Source organism: Parasteatoda tepidariorum, chromosome 9 (assembly GCF_982258835.1).
Source record: "Parasteatoda tepidariorum strain Cologne lab strain chromosome 9, Ptep-v5.0, whole genome shotgun sequence".
NCBI classification, from domain to species: domain Eukaryota; kingdom Metazoa; phylum Arthropoda; class Arachnida; order Araneae; family Theridiidae; genus Parasteatoda; species Parasteatoda tepidariorum.
In genome coordinates this window covers 99,819,697-99,841,602 of record NC_141763.1, presented here as the reverse complement: position 1 = coordinate 99,841,602, position 21,906 = coordinate 99,819,697, and the positions used below count along the sequence as shown (strand labels likewise).

Here is a 21,906-nt window from a genome sequence, read left to right as displayed (position 1 = left end):
GCATAATTGGTGTTTTTAATTCGAATGTTCACAAACATATCCAAGCATGCAATGTTAAAAAATACATGCCCGATCAGAATTTTTACATGCCTTGGGCAATAGAGTTTTCAAGCACTGGTATCAATATAATTATCCCATAGGAGCATGGAAGACAGGAAAATCTGACAAACTTAATTAGAACTAAAAATTGAACCTTTTCATTGGAAAATGACAATTTTTATAAAAACAATGGCACTCCTTATAAAAATAATTTATTTAAAATACACAATAAAATCACTTAAATCCAAACAAGAAATTTCAAGAGCAATATCATACAATAATGTAAACATTAAAATATGTGTAATAATACTTATACCAATCGTAACAAAAAAAATTATAATTTATGAATATTTTAAGAACTACAACTTTGATTTTCGTGTGAAGAATCTCATTAAGGCCTCCATACAGTCTTGTGATTGCCATCGCTCAACAAGTAACTTACATTCTTCATCATTTACTGTATGCAGAGTATCTTTTTCAAATTTTCTAATAAGTTCCTTGGATAGGATCATTGACTAAAAATAAGGAACAAAATACGTTGAAATACAGTCTTAATTTTGAAGTTCAGAAACTATATTAATACAACATTTTATTTTTAATGACAGAAAAATCATTATTATCAAATATTATGCAAACAATTAACAGGGGGTGGAATTTGAGACTTGCTTATTATGTTAATAAGGGGGGTATGGTTTTGGTACTGAACATAGTAAGATAAAGTGAAAAACACTGCAAAATTTTATGTGCAAAATATTGATATCAAGATATTAATTTATATACTATACACATTTCTAACATAATTTTTGGAGCTAAGATTTATAATTAAATCCCTACCTATGTAGAATATCACATCTATATATTAACTACTTAAAAAAATTTAAATTCTGATAAAAATCAGGATATTGGATTTTTAAATCTCATGAATACAATTTGCAACGTTGATTTTAAAATATTTCAATACATATCCCGACGTATGTTAAACTACGCGAATACGAGTCATTATGTATAGTTTTCAAATTGAGTGAATACAAAACACAATAAGCAACTTTTAAATCAGATAAATGGTAAAATTGAGGTTTGATATTAAAATCGCATGAAGAATTACAATAGTAGCAGATTCCAGTGCAGTTCTAATTCAAAATTGCCATAATTTGCCAAACCGAAAATTTCAGATTGGAAAACTCTGTGAAAATTTTGTTGGATTGAAAATTTTTTGATTCGTAGAAGTCGGTGAACTAATAGCTTTGAGATACGCAGAAAACCACATTATTCGGGGGGAAAAATCACAGGTCCTGCTCCTAGTTTTTATATAATCGGAAGGATGATACGAAAAGCCCGGAATTCCGGAGTACACCCCTGATAATATGAAGTCTGATCCTGGGTGGCGTCCTGGAGCCCACCTAAATTCAGATGAATGGATACCAGTATGTATATTTGCAGAAGGTTACAAAGCCTTTGAATCAAAGAGAAACTTTCTGTATTCTCATGAACTTACAGAAAATGATCAGCTGTTTGTCACAATTGACAAAAATGTACTATTTTCATTAGAAATAGAAGAGTATGTTTATTTGTTCAAACCAAATATTCAAATATTTTGAAAAATAATGCATGTCTACCTATCTTTTGCATAATAAATATTTTTTACAGTATAATAAAAAAAATTCAATATAAATTTTTATATACTTATAGTAAATTTATGAATTTACATGTCTATTATTTTTCATACATTTTAAAGTCGTTAGTTATCTGATATTTAATGTTGATCCCTATTCATAGTTTTTATGTATCTATAATTCATAACTAATGGTCTCAAGAAACGACTAATCGATGTTCTAGTGTACATATATAATATATACACATTTGGGTATTATTAACAATATAAGAAAAGGGATATATAGAAAGTGAAAAATTTGATAACAATTGATTGAGATTGACTACACATACAAACTTATACATATAAAGAAAAGGTGCTGGCTATGCCTGGTTCATAAGTAGATTACACACCTATTGTAGTAGTACATGGATAGTGAATTGCTTTTGTTAAATTTTTATAAATTAAATTTAAATTATTTGCGAAATTTTAAAAAGTTAACTTTCTTTTACCACATCACACAACACAGTTTAAGTGGTGTTAACTATTCAATTCTTTAGGAGAAAAAATTAAAACCGTATTGTGACATTTCATAAAAAAACAATTAGAAATTACTCAATAAATTAATGTATAGTTACTTGTTTTGATGCTTGAGACAAAAATTCTAATTTTCTTTTAACATCTTCATGGAAGGTGTCATTTGGAAATATTTCTGAAACTAATCCCATTGACTTAGCTTCAACAGCATCAAATTTTTTATTAAATAGGAGAACTTCATTTGCCTGCAATAAAGAACAAGGTTTTGAAGGATTAACTTGGTTTTGAATTAGGGGTGTAACAAACAATGATATCTCAGAATACCGAATATTTGGCTAAAAAAATCAGCCAAATACCTAATATTCAACAACTAAATCTAAAAAAAAATAAGTTGAAAAGATGAAGAAAAAAACATCCTCTCAATTATTAAAAAAAAAACTTTAATGTTAAAAATAATATTTTCCATAAAAAAAATTATCCATAAAACATTAAAAGAGATGAATTCTATCATAAACGCTTTTAAAAATGCAATGCTATTATAAAAACGCCAATAAAAAAAACAAAGATTACATACAAAAGCTAAAATAAATAAATAAATATTAAAAAAAATAGAAACGATCTTAATCGACAGAAAATTTTAAAGTTGAACATTTCAGTTTTCCAATTACTATATTTTTAAGAAAAATTTAAAATAAAAACTTAATAGAAACACTCTTAATTGCCGCGTCATAATAGAAACGTCCATAAAAACATAAGTTTCTTTTTTTAAAGATAAAGCTATATAGAAACCCAACCAAAAATCATTCATAATTTTTTAATAAAATATTTAATGCTCAAAATCTTATGTTTACTTTTTCCCATAGCGTATTTTTTGGAAAAACTGACCATAAAAAATGTTCATTAGAAATGCTTTTTAAAAAAATGTTGCCATAATAAAAATACTGATAAAAAGAAAAGTTAATAAAAAAATCAAAATAGAAATAAATTGTTCTTAGTTTTGAAATATAACTTTAACGTTGAGAATTTCAGTTTTTTATGTTACTAGTTATCCGTCTTATCATACAAGAAAAAAGTGACAATAAAAGAATTCAGTCAATTAGAAACTTTAACATACGTTGATTTAGTTAAAACAGAAAAACAAGCAAAAATGAAACAAAGGAAAAAGTTCCAAATTTTTAATGAATAAACGTTTAAATTGTCTTGTCTGAACATAATAATAAAAAAATAAAAAACAGCATTACAGAGCTCATGGTTCAGTGTAAAGTAATCTAGTTTTAATTCTTCAAATTTCAATTTTCCATGTGTCTTTCATAACATAAATAACAAGTTTTAGAACATAACAAATAAGAGTAAAAAATATTTCTAACAGTGTAGAGTATAAAATACGGTTTTGGATTATTCTTCATTAAATCTATTAAAATTCCCCCAAAAAAAAACTTAGTTGAAAAATAATTTTCCAAATAATACTTTACCAAGTATTTGGCAAAAGGGTTGAATACTAAATAGTGGCTAAATATTCGTTACATCGCTATTTTGAATTGTACTTAAACAGGGTTGGCTATTCTATGAAATATATATCCTAAATTAGATTTGGAAGGACATGCAGGCTAAAATATATTAGCGTTTAAAACCTATAATACTGAGAATAGTTAGAATACCTATAACTTAATGTAATCACTATACACTTATAGAAATTATAGTTTACATAAAATAAATATTTAATTTCTTATTTTTATTTATAATGAATTTTAAGTGAATATCAATTAAAATTCTAGCAGGAGCACGATATTAAAACCAGGCTTTTAAACAGAAATTAGATATCTTTTCTACAATATACGTTTAACTAATATACGTTATATATGTTTATAAATATATAAAATATGTTAATATAACTATAACTTAATATACATTTGTAGATATATAAAATTGCAATAATATTTTAACAGTATCTTCTTCATCTGTTTATAAGTTTGACTGCTAAAATGTAACAGTATTCAAATTCATTGTAATCAGATAATAAGGATACAACCCCCTGTATATTGATAAAAATTTAGTGAATATTTTTGTTAAACAAACAAATAAACAAAATTTGTTAAACTAGTTTCATTTGTTGTGAAATTTAAAAAATTTCAATAACAATATTGATTAACAGTTATAAGTTTTAGACATGTTAATACAAAGAATAAATATAAACCTTTGAATAACCCATAATTTTAGGAAATGTATAAGTCGCACAAGCTTCTGGTGACTGGCCAAGAAAAGAAAACGGAGTCTGAAATGTTGCCTGCAAAAGAAAAAGAAAATACAGAGTTTCATGCATATTTTGGTCAGATTTTCAAACATTTAAATTTAACTTAATTTCTAATTTTGTGTTACAATGGATTCCATCAACTTTTACTTAAATATAGCCTTGCACTAGACTCTCAGGACTAATTTGCCATGTCAAAAGAAAATACAAAGTTTCAAACATATTCTGGTCAAATTTTCAAACATTTTAATTTAACTTAATTTCTATTTTATGTTATAATGAGTTGCTTCAACTTTTACTCGAATATAGCCTTGACTCTCAGGGCTAATTTACTTTACTAAATGCAATAAGAGTTAGATTGTAACATAAAAACTATATCTTACATATTTTAAAAGTAATTAAATATTATATAAAAGATATGTTCACACATTCCTAAAAGTTACAATTAATTTTTAAAGAGTCATAAAATATGTATAGGGTCTTAAAAAACTAAGCAACCAGTGAAATAAATTGAATTAAAGACAGATGTTTCGGAAGACAAAATAAAAATTACCTTATCAGATGCATACACAACATCACACAATCCAAGTAAAGTAACAGGTATGCCAACCGCAGGCCCATTCACAGCTGCTACCAATATCTTTGGAAAATCGATAAAGGCCCCAACAAATTCACTGAAATATATATTTTAATAGCATAACATATTTTCAATTCAATTTCATATTTCATATTTCATATTCAATTTCATATTTCAACAACACAGAATTATTTAAATAAAAAATATCCAACTTTAATTAACAAAGGATAAATCATAAACAACTGTTGTTATCAGAATTCACTTCAAGTCTTTCAGAAAAAGTACTTCAAAATGATTTTATTTAAACCATTTTTTTAGCTGACAAATGGTGATTTTTCAGGATTGCTTAAAATACAGAGACAATTTAATAAATTCAAACCAATTTTGGAATATGATTTTTTTTTCAGGGCAAGAAAAGGTTTATCAAGTTTACTTAAGGCTTATTTTAAAACTTACATAGCAATCACTAACATTTCAATAATTTTTTAAAAATACTCTAAATATTTATAGAATAGGCATTTTTTTACCTGGGATAGTCAAACAATGTCTCATATTTGGATAAGAGAAATTTTTTGAAAAATTTTGCCTACGCAAATTGTGATGAAATGTTTTTTAGAAAATTATAAGATATAAAATCATTAAACAATAGAACATCAATTTAGTTAAAACAAAAGAAAGTTTAGTTAAAACAAAATAAAGAGAATGAAATTCGAGCAAATTAGTGAATTTTTCTTCAATGACTCATATTGTTGCAGTTCGATTCTCAGTCTCATATTTATGCATTATTGATTCTACAGTACGTATAAACTCTAAACTATAAATTATTTTTGAAATTGATATAAACTAAGAACAGAATTCAAAGTAAATTGCAAACCTAATTTAACAAAAATCTACTTAGTTGATGGTCAAATGATGTTCTTGCCAATCCTGAGCAAAACATGTTGACTGAAGGTGCCTAATAGAACAGGAAGGGTTGAATAGAATGACACTATTTCTGCATTCCCTTCTTATTATATTCTTTTGCATAATTCAATCCTGATTAAACAGTGTACTATATTATAAAATTATTTTATTCCGAAAGAAGAAAGAAAATATAATAAGACTAACTTTAGCAGTTGTCCTGCCTTTTTAGCAGCAGCAGATATATCTTGATCAACAGATGCAAAGTTGCTTAAATCATTTCCACTACTGTAATAATCACCTTCACCTGAAAAATAATTATTTATTTTTGTAACATCAATGTTTTACATACATTTATTTATTCTTTTTGGATCAACATAAGTAAAATAAATTAAAGTTTGCTTTGTAGGGACAACAAAATGTTGTGAAGTTTTATTTTAATTGTGAAATTTTATTTTCCCCCACAACTAAATAATATTAAATAAAACAAATTAAAATAAAAATTTGTAAAGCATTTAGTTATATTAAATGCGGAATGAAATATTTATGTTATATTCTAGAAGTTGCATGTTTACAAACAAAATAAGATTTAACAACATTGTTGGCAGGGCGAGCCCAAGAAAAAGCAGCATAAGACAAAATTTATTTGCGGGGCCTGCCTTACATATATATATAAAATAAGTTATTAAAAACTATCAAATTTTAATTTTTTGACAACTTTAGTAGAATAACAGATAAGAGGAAGATCTTAATACCCATATCAATATATTTTCTCCCATTTTTTATATTTGATCCTAAATATTAAATTTTAATTCTTATGCTTTTATTAGTTCTAATGCTCTAAAAATGCCATTATTTTTCTGTAAATAATAAATACTTAAGCACATATGTGTGTTTTTAATTATTTATATTTAATAATTAATTTAAAGCATTTTAAAGATTGATCTGTTCCAGATTAATAGTGCCATGTTTAGTAGTTCAATAATAAAAAGTTTAATTAATAAAAATATGACAAATTATTTAAATAAAGCCAAATTCTACAAATGCAAAGTACTGTGTTTCAAGGTTTGCACTATAAGGATCTTCTATTATAATATGAACACAAGAGTAACCTTTAAAATTATACTTCATAGAAGAAAAAGGTACTAAAAATAATATGATGATTTGGGACTATCAGTTTTTATGAATAATATATGTGAAATTAAGTGTGAAGACAATGCGTTTTGACTCAAAGTGAGCCACACAAAAGCCAATTCACAAAAAAAGAGTGAATATAATTTTTAAACAAGAAGAGTACGAATAATAAATTTATTGTATCCTTTGAAAAAAATCATGCAGGTTATGAATAATTATAAATTAGGACCTTCTAGGACTTAGGATAAATCTTCGTTCATTCCAAAGAGATTCAGGATATTTTACATCAAGTGTGTGGAAACATCAAAAGGATAGAATGGTTTTTAAAAAAATTTGTCTAAAACTTTTTCTTAATCAAATGACTTAATTTCGGTCATTAGATTAGAATGACAAGTTCAGTGTGACCATTGTAACAGACATTAAAATAACATTGTGTTTATAGAATAGCAAATGGAAACTCATGCATTGGTCGTTATAATAGAAGAGTTGGTGTAACGGGATGTCTTACTGAAGAACCTAAATTTCATAACAAAATAGAGCACATGGATTATAATAGGACAAAATATTCAGAAAAGTAAACACAGTACCTGTGAGAATAGTAATAGCAGTGTCATTTTCACTTGCTTCTTTTAAAGCTAACGCAATGTCTTTGTACATCTTCAAAAAACAAAATAGTGTTAATAATTATATTAATTCAAAAGTTGTGATGAAATAGCTTTTAAACACAAAATTAATTTATTTTCAGAAAAGAAATAGGGGGAAACCTCCAGGAAAGACCATCTCTGTGTAGTGACCACCTCTATTTACGACCATTTTTGGGAGACTAGGAATTTTTTCCGAAGGCTTCATGTTGAAGAAAACTTTTTGGAGAGATCATCAAAACCTCTCCCAGCGACCAGGATAACCTCTCCACCAATTGTGGAAATGATCAAATAAAGGAAAACGAAAAAATATCAAAACAATAAATATCGATAAAACAAATATATATATATTCAAAATATTTGTGTGAGGTTCTTGTTTAGATAGTTCTTTTTGATGATCTCGGAAAGAGATCTACAACCACAACGTTACAGTCAGAATTCAACAAAGAGGATGATTTATTTTTAAAGATGAAAGTTAAATTAGAGAAGAAAATAAAATTATTTTAGGAAAAACTAAGCGTTTCAAACAAACAAACCTCATCTCATTTTTTAAAGCTAACTAATTTTTATGCTATAAAATTAAATGCAAACTTAAATAAAAAACATAATTGTTATTTATTTAACAGTGTTTTCATCATAGAAAAAAAATGGGGGAGAATTTCTCACCCTTTCTCAAAAACAGGGTGAGATTTCAGAAAGTTAAGTAAGATTTCTAAAAACTGAAAAAATACAAATAGACTTGAAAAAATTTTTTCTTTCATTATAATACATTTTTAACGTCTTCTATTTTTTAAAGCATTGAATATTCTTGCTGCATCATCATAGAAGATTTTGCCTTTACTAGGTATTTGTCCATCTTACATTAGTGCATAAAAAATTTGAACGTCTTACATGAAAAAACCTTACCTGCGGTAAACACGTGGTTGCAGAGAAATGTGTTCTGAAAGGGGTTCCGTGGTTCGGAGGGGTTGTGTTCTGTTGTTCGAAAAAGTTCTGAACAATACTGGCATATAGGAAAGCTAGATAACGGGGCAAATGTTGAAAATAATGAAAGATCCAGGAAGAAAAGTGAAATGGATTTTATTCTAATTGGCGTAATTCGAAGCTTTTTCCAAAGTGCGAGAAATTCGCGAATTTTGAAATTGATTTATAGAATGCGCGTATTTCTCGCGGCAATCATTTCTTAATGTGAGAAAAGAAAAAAATATGCGAGATTCTCGCGTTCTCGCGCTGTAGTGAAAACACTGTTTAAAATAATTCTATCATTCATAATTGGTAAATTTATTTTTACACATAATTATATCAGTAAGGATCATTTTCCTCAGAGCTAAACTTGATTCATAGATCCGTCTTTTCATGAAGCCAACAGAAGCAGTATTTCTGTACCAAGAAAATGACACTGACCACAATTAAAATCTGCGAAAAATCATGAAAATTCGATAACATTTTAAAGTCAATAGAGGGAACATCTAAGAATGGTCCATTAATGACTGTGGAACAGAGAATGATCACTCTTGAGAGATTTCACTGTATAAATCACATTACTACTACACAAGTAAACCCAATACATAATATTTCAAAACACAATTTTACAAATCTGGGAATAAAAAATACAATCACTTTTTTTATTATTTTGCATGTTGTAGTTAATTTACATCTCACAAGAGCTGCACGATGGGCTATTGGCGAGGGTCTGGGAAACACCCCTGAGGATGATCCGAAGACATGCCATCACAATTTTGATCCTCTGCAGAGGGGACGGCATCCCCGCTTCGGTAGCCCGACGACCTGTATGTGAAGTCGAGCACTTTACGGTAGAACAGTTTAACGAGGACCCATACCGCACACCCTCGGTCCCTACGCAGACTGATCCAAGTGGTCACCCACCCGCACACTGACCGCAGCCAGTGATGCTTGACTTCGGTGATCTGCTGGGAACTGTGTATTAACGATCAGTCCAATTATTATTTCGCATAGACCCTTTTATTTATTTATTAATATTTTTTTTGTTTATTCAAACTGCGATAATGCTATCTCAATACATTTCATTTAGAAATTTTCAACCTCCTTCTTATTTCACATTAAATTTCACTTTGCGTCTAGCTATTAACTGATAACTGTTAACTTTGCCGGGCTCTGAAGATTCGAATGGATGCACAATCCATTGCTGACCCTCCACCGAAGAGGTGAATATCTTTTTTAAGTACTTTTTGGATGAGCTCTTTTAAATCGAACATAGTTACTCGTTTATGCATGTAAATATATAAAAAAAATTATTTAGGAGCATTAGGAGGAGAAGGAGAAACAAGCTTTTTTAACTCCAACCCTAAAATGCATTTACTCATGCCCTGATGGCATCCTTTTAAATTCAGTGCTTGCCGAAAATATTATGATGCAAATATTGATGTCTTGTTTTGAATAAAAAGAAGAACCAGTTTTTGTGATGAAAGTTTGTCTTGTTGGACCATGTCCATGTGTGCACATCAAGCAAGGAATAAAATTGACTGAGGGGAAGAAGCTGAAATATATGCGAAGCAGGACCTTCATTCATCTTCCATTATACAGCTTTCTCGGCATTGACGTTGGCAGCAACAACCATACCTCACATTCATTTCTTTCTTATATTGTTACCAAAAAGCAGAACTGCCAACTTTCTAAGTTTTGGGGGGGAAATTTCTTCGAATGGTAGACAAGTTTATGTTTCAATGTATGATTTTTTGTTTTGTAAATTTGGTTTAGGTTATTTTTCGTATCATACTAAAAATAAGAAATAGATTCCAAAAGCCTACCATTTGCATATTCATTTACTTTACATTAATATTCATTTACTTCATTTCATCACTAATTAATAGTAAAGTAAACTTATTATTTACTTCACTATTATAATTAGATCGAAATTCCCCTTTTTAGTAAGATATAATGCGATGGAAAAAAATTATAAAACAACATTTCATTAGATGTGTAAAATAATGATCGGAAGTCGTTATGGGGAAATCTTTAGAGGAAGGTATTGGCACACATTGGGCTGCCTGGCCAACTATGATGATGATGATGCGTAAAATATTAAATCATGTAAAGAAAAAAAAAGGATAAAAAATAGATGTTTATTTACTTTAGTGGTGATGGCATTTTTCTTTTCTGGGCGATTAAATCGTAATTCTGTGATGTCACCACTGACTGATAGTTTTATTCCTTCATACTTCAATTCCTGTATTTCAGCACTTTGTTCACTTTGTTGCTTTTGATCAAACAGTCCATTAATTAGAGATACATATTGACTTTTTGCTTCATCCTAAGGAAATAATAATTTTGATATTATTACATTCTTTTCTTCAACTTCTTTTACAAAAAATATATATATATATATGAAAAATTTTAAATTTTTTGCTTTACTTATTTTTTCTAAATATTTTGTTCAATAGTGACCTTTGTCCTCATGAGAATGTTATTTATTTACAGATCACAATTTTCGCTTGCATGCACTTAGTAAATATCATTGATAACAAAAACAAAAAATTGATCTGTTAACAAAAAATTAGTACATATCAATCTCAAGTTTTTAAGAATTCAAATAAATAAAATCATGTTGTTAGTCTTTGAATTAAAGCTATAACAGATTGGCCAAAAATAGTTTTTGTTAATAGATAAATGAACTAAACATATTAATTGAAACAACACACTTATTATTCTTTTATGTTTCTACAATTATGCCAATTATTGTAATTACCCAAATTTTGTATTATCAGCGTAATTTTTTATACATAAAATATGTAATACCTATTATTCAAATAGATGATAATTCTATAATTCTTTATATGATTTTTGTAAATGATATTCACTTAGAAAAATGTACTAAAACTTGGTAACATTCTGCAAGAATGTCTCTGTGTCACTATGATTCCGTCATGGGGAACACAAGCATTATATCAACATTTTTTATTCAATATTATTGATTTAATAAAAAATAATAGCATAATTTAAAACTTTAAAATTACATAAAGAATTTTCTAACCTGAGATAAAGAGCCAAGTGTGTTCCATGCTTCCCATTTTGCTTTGCCAACCATATCAAATACAGATGGCTTAGTTTGAGAACAGGGTCCTTCGGTTGCCTAAAAATGAAATGCAGATCTTACTATATTACTTATTACACACACAATAAAAGAGGAATCCATCATGAACACTCAAAATATTTTCTTAACATAGTTTTAATATCATTTCCTTGGAAAACAGTAGAATGAATGACACACTGAAGGTTAGTCAAACATTAAATACTAGATCCAAACAATTGGTGGATTTTGAGAATTATACCATTAGGGTTTTAATCAACCCAAAATTTTTTAAATACAATCAAACCTCATAAATCCAAAATTGCTTAACATGAAATATTGCTTTGCATGAAATATATGTTTGGTCCTGTGAGTCAGCAATCAATTATTATTGTATTTCACAAGTTACGCGTGAGCTTATTTTAATTTGTTTGGTACATAATTGTATTGTTTACATACATCAATGTAGTATATAATATGTAGTAATATTACGTAATAAATTGTTTTAATGATGCATCGGATAAGATGAAATCCGGTTAACATGAAATCATCCTGATAGTCCCTCCGATTTCGAGCTAACGAGGTTCACGACTGTATTCAGTTTGAACTTTAAATTTTCGATTAATTTTTGAATTATCCTAATTATAGGTTATAATAATGCTCAATAGCATTGCAACTTATGTTTATCTATCAAAATATATAAAAATATGAGATCAAAAAAAAAATATATACTAATAAAACAGTCTTTAATGATATTGTATTATTGCAATGCAAGTTAAGGTATCTGTGACTAGTGCAAAAATATTATGGGCAAAATTGAGTTTATTATAAATTTTGAATCTCTGTACTCTTAACTTTCTAATAACACTTCACTTTTGTTTGTACTCCAATTGTTTACAAAGTTATAGCTTCATTTTTTTTTTTTTTTTTTTTGCAAAATAATAACAGTGGATAGACTAATGATTTTAAGTCTTTAAATGTGTTTATCTCAAAGTCAGATTGTTTCACATTTTACACTACCGTAAACATGATTTCTCATGTTGTATTTAAAATAATTGTCTACAATTTTTCATGAGTGTTTATGATTATAAAACACATGTTCTGAACTATAGACTAAGAGAATAAGAGTAGAATTTTATATTTTATGCATGTTTTTTCCAAAAGGCAAGTGCTGAAATTTTTAAACATTTGCTTTTTTAACTACATTGATCGCTAAATCAGTAGTATATGCACTTGCTTTTACAATTATAGTTCAAAACACAGTTGATATCCTTCTAAATAAAATCCTCAAAGGATTTTTTGTTTTAGGAGATAGAAATTTTTTGCAGTGTTTAGTATATATGCAAAAAGTGCCTTATTTTTACCAAAAAATGGCCATTTTGAAAAAAAATAATTATGTAAAAAACTTTTTTAGCTAGTTTTATAAGTGTTTACACCAGGGTTTGAAAAAACCCGGGGATTTTTGAAAAAACCCAACCCGCCTGGGTTTTATTGAAAAAACCCGGGGAAAATTGGGTTTTATTTGAAAAAACCCGGGGAAAAGTGGGTTTTTTCATTTAGTGCTCATAAATTTTACTGTGAAAATATTTTTATTTATTAAATAGTGTTGTATAAGTAAGCACTAAAATTTCATCTGACTTTTACCTGTAATAAAATTAAACTGGAATAAATATTTATTGGTCTTCCATGTTTTTACAATATGATTAATGGAAAGTGAAATTAAAATTATTTATAATTATAAAGAGTATCAGTTACTTGTCCCTTTTTTCAAATATTTAGATAAATATATGCATTTTTAGATACATTTTAACTTTATAGTTTCAAAAAGCAAATTAATCTTAAAATTATAAAAAAGCATAGATAAAAAGTTATAGCTTATTTTTTTAAAATCAGAAAATAAAACTTTAAATTTGTTTATTGTTGTTTAATGTATCACTTAATAGAAATTTTTTTTGTTTGCTTTTAATATTTTTATTTTGCTTATTTTATTAATTATTTATTTTGCTTTTAATATTGATTAAAAGAAACAAAATAAATTGTATTCAAATGAAATCGTAAAAATAATATTTAAAAAATCTTAAAAGTAATATTTTAATTGTTTTTTAATTGTGATAAACTTTCTCCAAAGAGTTAAAAATTGTCAGCAGATGTTAGGAGTTAACTTTAAAAAAAGGTCCATTTTTTCCTTTATTATTATTATCATACAACAGATTCAAAGTGTCTACATTTCTCTCTTAGATGGTGATACACTTTTATGAGTTTTGCAACTTTATCTATTCCTAATCTATTTCGAAGTTTACTCTGCACCAAACCGAAAGTTGAAAAGTGTCTTTCGATAGAGACAGAGGATGCTGGTGTTGAGTGCAAAAAAAAGAATTGACAGAAATTTTGTGAAAGCTAGGAATTTTATTTATTTACTTATTTAGTTTTTTTTTTGCCATAATTTTTCACTATTTTTTGATGAAAACTGTTGAATAACAGTGTCAAGCATCATTGATTTTGAAAAGTATTCAGGATCGGAAATTTTGAATGCCATAACACGTGGCAGAAATTCTGGATGGTGCTTAGAAAGACAGTTTTCTGCTAATTGGTCCTGCTCCTCATTTAAAAATTGTCCCCTTGTTTCGGGATCCAGGATGCATATGCTAATAAATGATGTGGCTGAACAGCCTGATTGAATCTTTTTACAAAATGTTTATGGGGTTCTAATTCATCACACGATAGTAAGTTTATTCATATTTCAACAGCTTCTGAAATTGAAATGTTTTCTGATTGAAGCTTTTTTAGAGCTTCAGAAACAATTGATATCTGTTTTTCTCAATTGATAATTTATTGGTAAAGCCCAACATTATTTGATATTTTTGACTTATTACACAGGCCTGCGATGAAAAAAATACAAGAGGTCTGACAGCTGAACTTAATGTATTTTTTGGTGCTGAAATGGAAAATAATAATGAAAAATGTCCATCACGTCACGTTTTTTAGAAAAATTCAATTTTACTGGAATTTTTATGAACATTTACCATAAAAAAAATTTCGTTTTTGAATTTCTTCCCTTCTTGACTGACCAGCATTCTACTTTGGTCAAATCTACAAAAGTACCCCTCTATCACTACTTCCTGTCACTGTCCCTGTCTCTGTAACAATCTCTCTCTACCAATAGCGAGCGAGAATCCTTATTTAGGTCCGCTGACCTCTCAGAAAACCTTGCAAGCGTGATAGGGAGTCATTTTAAAGTTTGCTCTGTTCTGTGCTTTTCGTGAAACATGGCTTTGAGTTCAAAACATTGTGAAAATTTCCCAGATGACTTTTGTTATACATGCGGCGAATATAGAGCTGTTAAAAATCGTATAAGGAGCATTATAGATCATGTAAGACAACTTTATCTCGCATATTTTGACATGAAACTCGGAGATTAGGACAAATCTTGGGCACCTCATAAAGTTTGTTTGCAGTGTCTCAATGATCTACTCTTATGGCATCAAGGAAAGAAGACTGCTTTACGATTTGGAATTCCTATGACGTGGAGGGAGCCCCCAAACCACTTTGATGATTGTTATTTTTGTTCCTGCCATGTTCGTGGGTATAACCGGAACAATCAAAGACTAATATCTTATCCTGATAGCATTCCATCGGCCATACGCCCCGTTCCTCATGGACCTGATGTGCCTTTGCCTCCAGCTGAATTACCAATCATCTCTTCAGAGTCTTCAGACTCGGAACATCCAGAAGTTCAAGGCTCCGATATCGAATATAAACCATCTTTAGCCGGTTTACCTCAGCCCTCCTCTCAGGTTGAGCTTAATGATCTGACTAGAGATCTTGGCCTTTCGAAAGAGACAGCTGAATTGTTAGGCTCCAGACTGAAAGAAAAAAACTTATTGGCCAAAGGAACATCATTTTATTGGTACAGGAATCGTGAAAAGGAATTTATTAAGTACTTTGATGAAGATGAGAACTTGGTCTATTGTTCTGATGTTCCTGGAGCAAATTTAATGTCATCTACAATAAATATGAGTGGAGGCTGTTTATAGATTCATCTGAAAGAAGCCTCAAAGCTGTTCTTCTTTATCATAGGAGCCAGTATGCATCAGTACCAGTTGGACACTCAGTATATTTAAAAGAATGCTACGGAAACCTGGATCTCGTCCTGAACAAAATAAAATATATCAACCCCAGTTGAACCTTTTGTGGTGATTTGAAAATTATCTCCATGCTTCTTGGTCAACAAGGGAGACTTATAAAGTACCCATATGGGTACTTTATAAATCTCCCTTGTTCATTTGTGAGTGGAACAGCCGTGACAAGACTCAACATTGGGTCAAAAAAGAATGGTCGAAAAGACAAAATTTTGACCCTGGCACCAAGAACGTAATTCGAAACAGCTTAGTTGATCCGATTGTACTGTTACATCCGCTACATATAAAATTCGGTGTAATGAAGCAGTTTGTCAAGGCTGTTCCAAAAGATGGTAATTGTTTCTAATACCTGTGCAAAAAGTTTCCCGGTTTATTCCAAGCTAAGTTGAAAGAAGGAATATTTGTTGATCCAGGGATATTTGTTGATATCTGCAAACTCATGAAGGATAAAGAATTTGAGACTAACATGACAGAAACGGAAAAAGAAGCTTGGGTTGCTTTCAAAGATGTCGTCAGTAAATTTCTGGGTTATTACAGGGATACTGATTATAAGGAAATTGTAATGAAAATGCTGGACAAATTTAAAACGTTGGGTTGCTCCATGAGTGTAAAAATGCATTTCCCTCACTCACGTGAACTTTTTTCCCTGAAAATTTAGGAGCAGTCAGCGAAGAGCAAGGGGGAAGGTTCCATCAAGATATCAGAGATATGGAGCGTAAATGTCAAGGAAGATGGGACAAGAACAAGTTCACTGACTACTTTTGGATGATAGCTCGGGATAAACCTGAGATTAAGCATAAAAGAAAATCATCAAAAATAAGTTTCGGAGGAAAACGAGTATATACTTAAATAGAAAATTTTCTCTTTTGTTTTTTGCTTGCTTTGTTTGTTTTGTTTTTTTGTTTCAAACTTTCATATACACATACACAATATTTGTTATTTTTGGTTAATCGTCAATTTTACGTAAGTTTTCTCAATAAAAACAAATTAAATTGGTATGTTGGTGATTTTCTTCTAGAAACTGATGTAAAAAGTTTGAACACAAGGAACTTATTGTTTTATTGCAGAGGTGACTTCTGCGGTCTGGCAACAGTATTTTTATTCATTTTAACCTATAAGAAATTAGCTGATAGCTCAAAAATCAATTTTTTTTCACAAGATTAAATTTTACATAGATCAAAATGAATGAAGAGAACAGTTACCGGAAAGTACATGCAAAATTGCTTGAGAGAATTCCTTTCCAAATAGGATTTTAGTAAAAACATTAATATCGATTTTATAAAAAATCCTGATGTGATTGGGAGAAATGAAGGTCATTTTCGAAATCAGCACATCAAATAACATATAAATCAACAACAACCTCTCTTGTATTTTTCAAAAAGTTCAATTTCGCAGGCTTGTGTTATTATTAAATTCATTTTGATGTTCAAGAACAATCTCTTCATATTTATGGTAATTATTGGCAAAAGTTTTTACGCGCTTACAATATGAATTCCACCTAGTGTCATTGGGTCATCAAGCAGTTTTTTTTCATTTGCCCATCCATGTGCTTGATGCACGTTTCTAAAATATTTGTTAACTTCAACGATGTGTCCAATGATAGTATTAGGTGATACTTCTTTTTGAACCAAATTAAAAAAAAAAAAAAACAATTTGTGAAAAAAACCACCAAGTGGGTTTTTTCAAAGTGGGCCCACTTGGGGAACCCTGGTTATATGTATTCTATATTAAGTTTAAATAATGCATTATCACATATTTGAATCTTCTTTATTGTTAAGTACATTATGTTTCATAATTTTTTAACTCAAGAATTATAAAATATAATTGCAGTAATATAAAAGAAACAAGTTTATTAATCTTTTTGTTTTCACACACATTTATTTACTATATTTATTAAACATATGGAGATTACCTATTATAAAATTATAATCTGTAAAAGCTAAAATTTCATCTGACTTGAGTTAAATAAAAAACTGAAATAAATATTTAATGGTCTTACATGTTTTTATAATAAGATTAATAGAAAGTAAAATTAAAACTACGTATAATTATAAAGAGTATCAGTTACTTGTCCCATTTGTTTTCAAAGAATTAACCCTAGGAAAATGATTTCATTTTTCGATAAATAATTTTAAAAAATTCTCTTATAAAAAGTTTTAGCTTCTTTTTTTTTTTTTTTAAAGCCAGAAAATAAAACTGTTTAAATTTGTTAATGTATCACTTGGTAAAAAAAGAAAAAAATTGTTTCTTTTCAATTTTTTTAAACATATGAATTAATAATAATAACTTGTTTATTAATATATAAAGCATGCAACTATATTCGAAAAATTGATCTTTTCAGACTATATTATTTAAATTATTATTTGATTTAATATCATTAAAATATTACTTTTGAAAAAACCCACTTAAAGTTTTCAATAGTACCTACTATAAAACTATATGAAGATTCGAGTTTCTTTTACTTTACTAATATTAAAAACTTAATCACATAAATCATGCAACTCTATTTGACAAATTTATGCTGCACAATAAATTATATAAAAGTAAATGCAAAACAATAAGTTTTAGTAAAAAAAAAAAAAAATTTTTGAAAAAACCCACTTATCGTTCCAAGTGGGTTTTTTCAAGGTGGGCCCACCCAATAAAACCCTGGCAGGTTTTTTCAAAGTGGGCCCACTTGGCGAACCCTGGTTTACACATAATGAAACCAAGAAAAAAAAACTAGTTCCTTAAAACTTTGTATTAATATTTCAAAGAAAAGATGTTGAAACTAGTGGGATACCTTAAGTAAATAATTTCACCCAATCTTTCTTAAGTAAATAATTTATGTTTACTCACTAACTTTACTATCAAGCCTGTACCGGACTGTAGAAGTTGTATGCTAAAGGGGTAGGATTTGTGATTTGCAGACAAGAGGTATATGAGCAATGCTTATGAAAAACATTAAATTCCTTTTATGGGAAAAAAACTTTTGGACAATTCCATGGTGTCATATGTAAAAAGTAAACATAAATTTCTAAGAAAAAATTCCCCCATTAACTATAAGTTAAGCTTTAAATGGTCTAAAATAACCAAAACTAAACTTATAAATGATTTTTGAGCAATAACTAAATTATACTTCAGCTAGTAAACTATAGCTATTGTATAATATAACCACTATATCACAGTGTTGCCTCTAAGCGTTTCTAGAAGGGCTGCTCGCTGCACTTGCTTTTTGATCGCTATAAATGCGCCCTCCTTGCCCTTTCAGTAAAAATATGCCGCCATCTTTTTAAAATGCTGTCTTTTTAGTTTTTCAAGAAAGATTGTTTTCTTAACCACCTCTGTTAACCCCTTAACGATCGGTTGATTTTCAAGAAAACGGTCATAAAAGTTCCTATTTTTTCGGCTTTTGTATTTGTATTACGTATTTGATTAGTGCTGCAACTAGTTTAAACTAAACTATCTATCTGTAATAACTTTAAAAATATTCTGTTATTGCTATCAGGTGTGTAAAATGAGAAATAAAATGTTTTCCGGGCAAAAGAAATGAATTATTCTTATTTGAGCATTACTACTGAACACTCCAGCACGTCAATATCACGGGAGCGAGAAATAGTGGGCGAAAACTCACCCCGTCATTTTCACGGGAGGGAGAAGGAAGGGGTTAATGAGAAATCCATTTTTTATTTATTTTGTTATAGATAATTATTTAAAATTAATATATATTATCATTTCGTCATCTTAGAAAGAATTTTTTTTTTTGATGTTGTCTAATTGGATAGTTAAAATTGCATAAGATTCGGTCTCAAAATTCTAGGGTATATCAATGAATTTTTAGTGATTTTAAATTTTACCATTTAATTTATTTTAATAAATAAATTTTTATTTAAAAATTTTCCTTTATGTTTATTTTCTCATAATTTTCAGTTTAAAATGTTCAAAAAAAGAAAGATTTAAAGTTGTTTATCAATTAATATTTTTTTAAAAATTACTTTCTTTTTTGAAGAACAAGAAGAAGATTTTTACACAGAGATTGTCTTTCAGTTTGCCTTTAATTATTTTTCAAAAGCATTTTCTATTATTTTAATAATGAGTGAGAATTACTTTGTGAAATAGGCACTTATACAACAGTAATTTAAAAATTGAGGATCCAATTCAGCTATTACATATTTTGATAAATTTTAATGGAGTTAAGTGAGTGCCCTTTTCTGCAAATAATCATCCGACCCGTTTCTATTCCTAGGTAGAACTTTGATAATATTTATTAAAAACGCGAAACATATTTTACATTAAAGCATTTCATGTCTTAGCTTTATTAAGCTCAGTAAATTAATGGTGCAAAATATAAGAGATTATTAGAAGAATTTGCTTTCAAAATTAAATAAATCAATTATTTCTGAGCATAAAAAACTTTGCCTCAAAAACTAGAACACCTCCACTCGAATTCAGATTTGGAATTTTTAACTGATATGACTAAAATGCCGGTAACTTAAATAAATTCAATGTAGAATTTGATACATTTATTGGATAAAAAAGTATTATTTGCTTGAATTTATTTTTTTCTTTCTAAAATTTGAAGAAAAAAAAATAGTTTTATTAAAGAAGATTAATTTTTAAAAAAAATTATAAGAATATAAGCTAACTGAATACCAAATACCAGAGTGCTTCTGTCCTGTTTCTGTACTCCAAATAAATTACAAATATACAGTGGGGGGAGGAAAAGTCATGTTACACTTACTTGCTTAAATAAAGCGTACATCTTTAATTTCACATCATTTCCGGGATCTTTTTCCAATGTTTTTGCTTTGTCGCATGCCTGTTGAAACGTCAGAGAGCTATTCATTCTTACAGAGGTAGAAAATGACTTCAAAAGATAGATGCTTTTAGACGATCTAGAATGATTAACAAAATATTGAATAAAGAATTAATAATATATTATCTTTAAACTAACAGGTGATATCTAATCTAGATATGGAAAGGAAAATTATTGATAACAATCATAATACTTAGAATAAGGCAGAAAAATCGATGGTCGCAAACTAGATGAAAGTTTTCTGATAGAGGAAAAAATTATAGACATTTTAATTCACATAAATTAATTGATTGGTTATTATTTATCGTTATACCGTGTTGATTGATTCGACGAGTGATTCAGCCTTAGTTCTAAAAGGAAAATTACTCAAATATTTGTACTTGTACTCAAATACTGATACTTGTTTAGTTTTCTATTTCTGCCCTGCATAAGGTCCTTTTACTTATGTCAAGATCTTGGGTCAATTTAAATTTTACGGCTCTTATGCACCAGAGTTTCATCAATGCAGGCAGAGAAAGTAGGCAGAGGAAAGCGTTCTCACAAAATTCTAAACAAAACGTCACCCTTGTTTTGTTTTGTCATTCATATTTAAATCATTTAAATTCGTGATGTCAATCACCGGTATTAATTTTGAAATTAACAACAAAGAAGAAGCGAAAAGGGCATTTGAATTGCTTGTGGAAAAAGAGGTTTCTGAATTTAAATATACTTATATTTATATTTCTTCCACTTTTTTTCGCTTGCACCTTTGAAATAATCGGACAAATTTGTACGTAACTCATTGTGTTTGTAAATGCGGTAGTAATTATTCTAATATGTCGTAAGTTTAGGTTAAAAATTAATTCTCTTCGGGGGTTTTATAAAAAGGTTGGGGGGGGGGGTTATCATATCGACGACAAGTTAGTGACGAGTTCTGTTTGCTCGCCGAAGAAGGAAGATTACTTTGATTCTTATCAACATTTTAATAAAAAATATCAATACGAGATTTTATTGTGTGAATACAAATCTCGATGTTTGATTTTATCATCGTGTAAATACAAATCTCGATGTTTGATTTTAAAATCGCATGAATACGAATATCGATGTTGGATTTTAATATTGTGTAAATACAAATCTCAGTGTTTGATTTTAGCATCGCATAAATACGAATCTCAATATTAGATTTTAAAATCGCAAGAATGAAAATTTTGATGTTTCATTTTAAAATTGCGTAAATAGGAATTTGGATATATAATTTTTAAGACACTTGAACACAAA

The 21,906-nt window shown here is 28.5% G+C and overlaps 2 protein-coding genes across 3 annotated transcripts in view; one reads left to right on the top strand and one right to left on the bottom strand.

Moving 5' to 3' along the window:
• Positions 1–235: 235 nt before the first annotated feature.
• On the bottom strand, positions 236–21,102 carry LOC107451242 (enoyl-CoA delta isomerase 2). Of its 2 annotated transcripts, none has more exons than XM_087152498.1 (10): positions 20,963–21,102; positions 20,575–20,728; positions 11,680–11,778; positions 10,780–10,959; positions 7,614–7,683; positions 6,100–6,199; positions 4,969–5,089; positions 4,362–4,451; positions 2,269–2,412; positions 236–554 (listed from the first exon to the last, which is right to left on the bottom strand). In XM_087152498.1, exons 2-10 carry the CDS (start codon positions 20,677–20,679, stop codon positions 399–401), a joined length of 1,065 nt encoding a protein of 354 aa, XP_087008624.1. In that variant the 5' UTR covers positions 20,680–20,728; positions 20,963–21,102; the 3' UTR covers positions 236–398. The 2 variants fall into 2 exon arrangements, with proteins under 2 accessions (XP_087008624.1, XP_087008623.1); XM_087152497.1 differs by having other exon boundaries at positions 20,843–20,983.
• Positions 21,022–21,906, top strand: part of Cog4 (conserved oligomeric Golgi complex subunit 4) — a 55,916-nt gene continuing 55,031 nt past the window's right edge. The window contains exon 1 of the mRNA XM_016067278.4: positions 21,022–21,338. Within this exon, the coding sequence (XP_015922764.1) occupies positions 21,258–21,338 (81 nt within the window). The 5' untranslated portion in view covers positions 21,022–21,257. The remainder of the gene's footprint in view (positions 21,339–21,906) is intronic.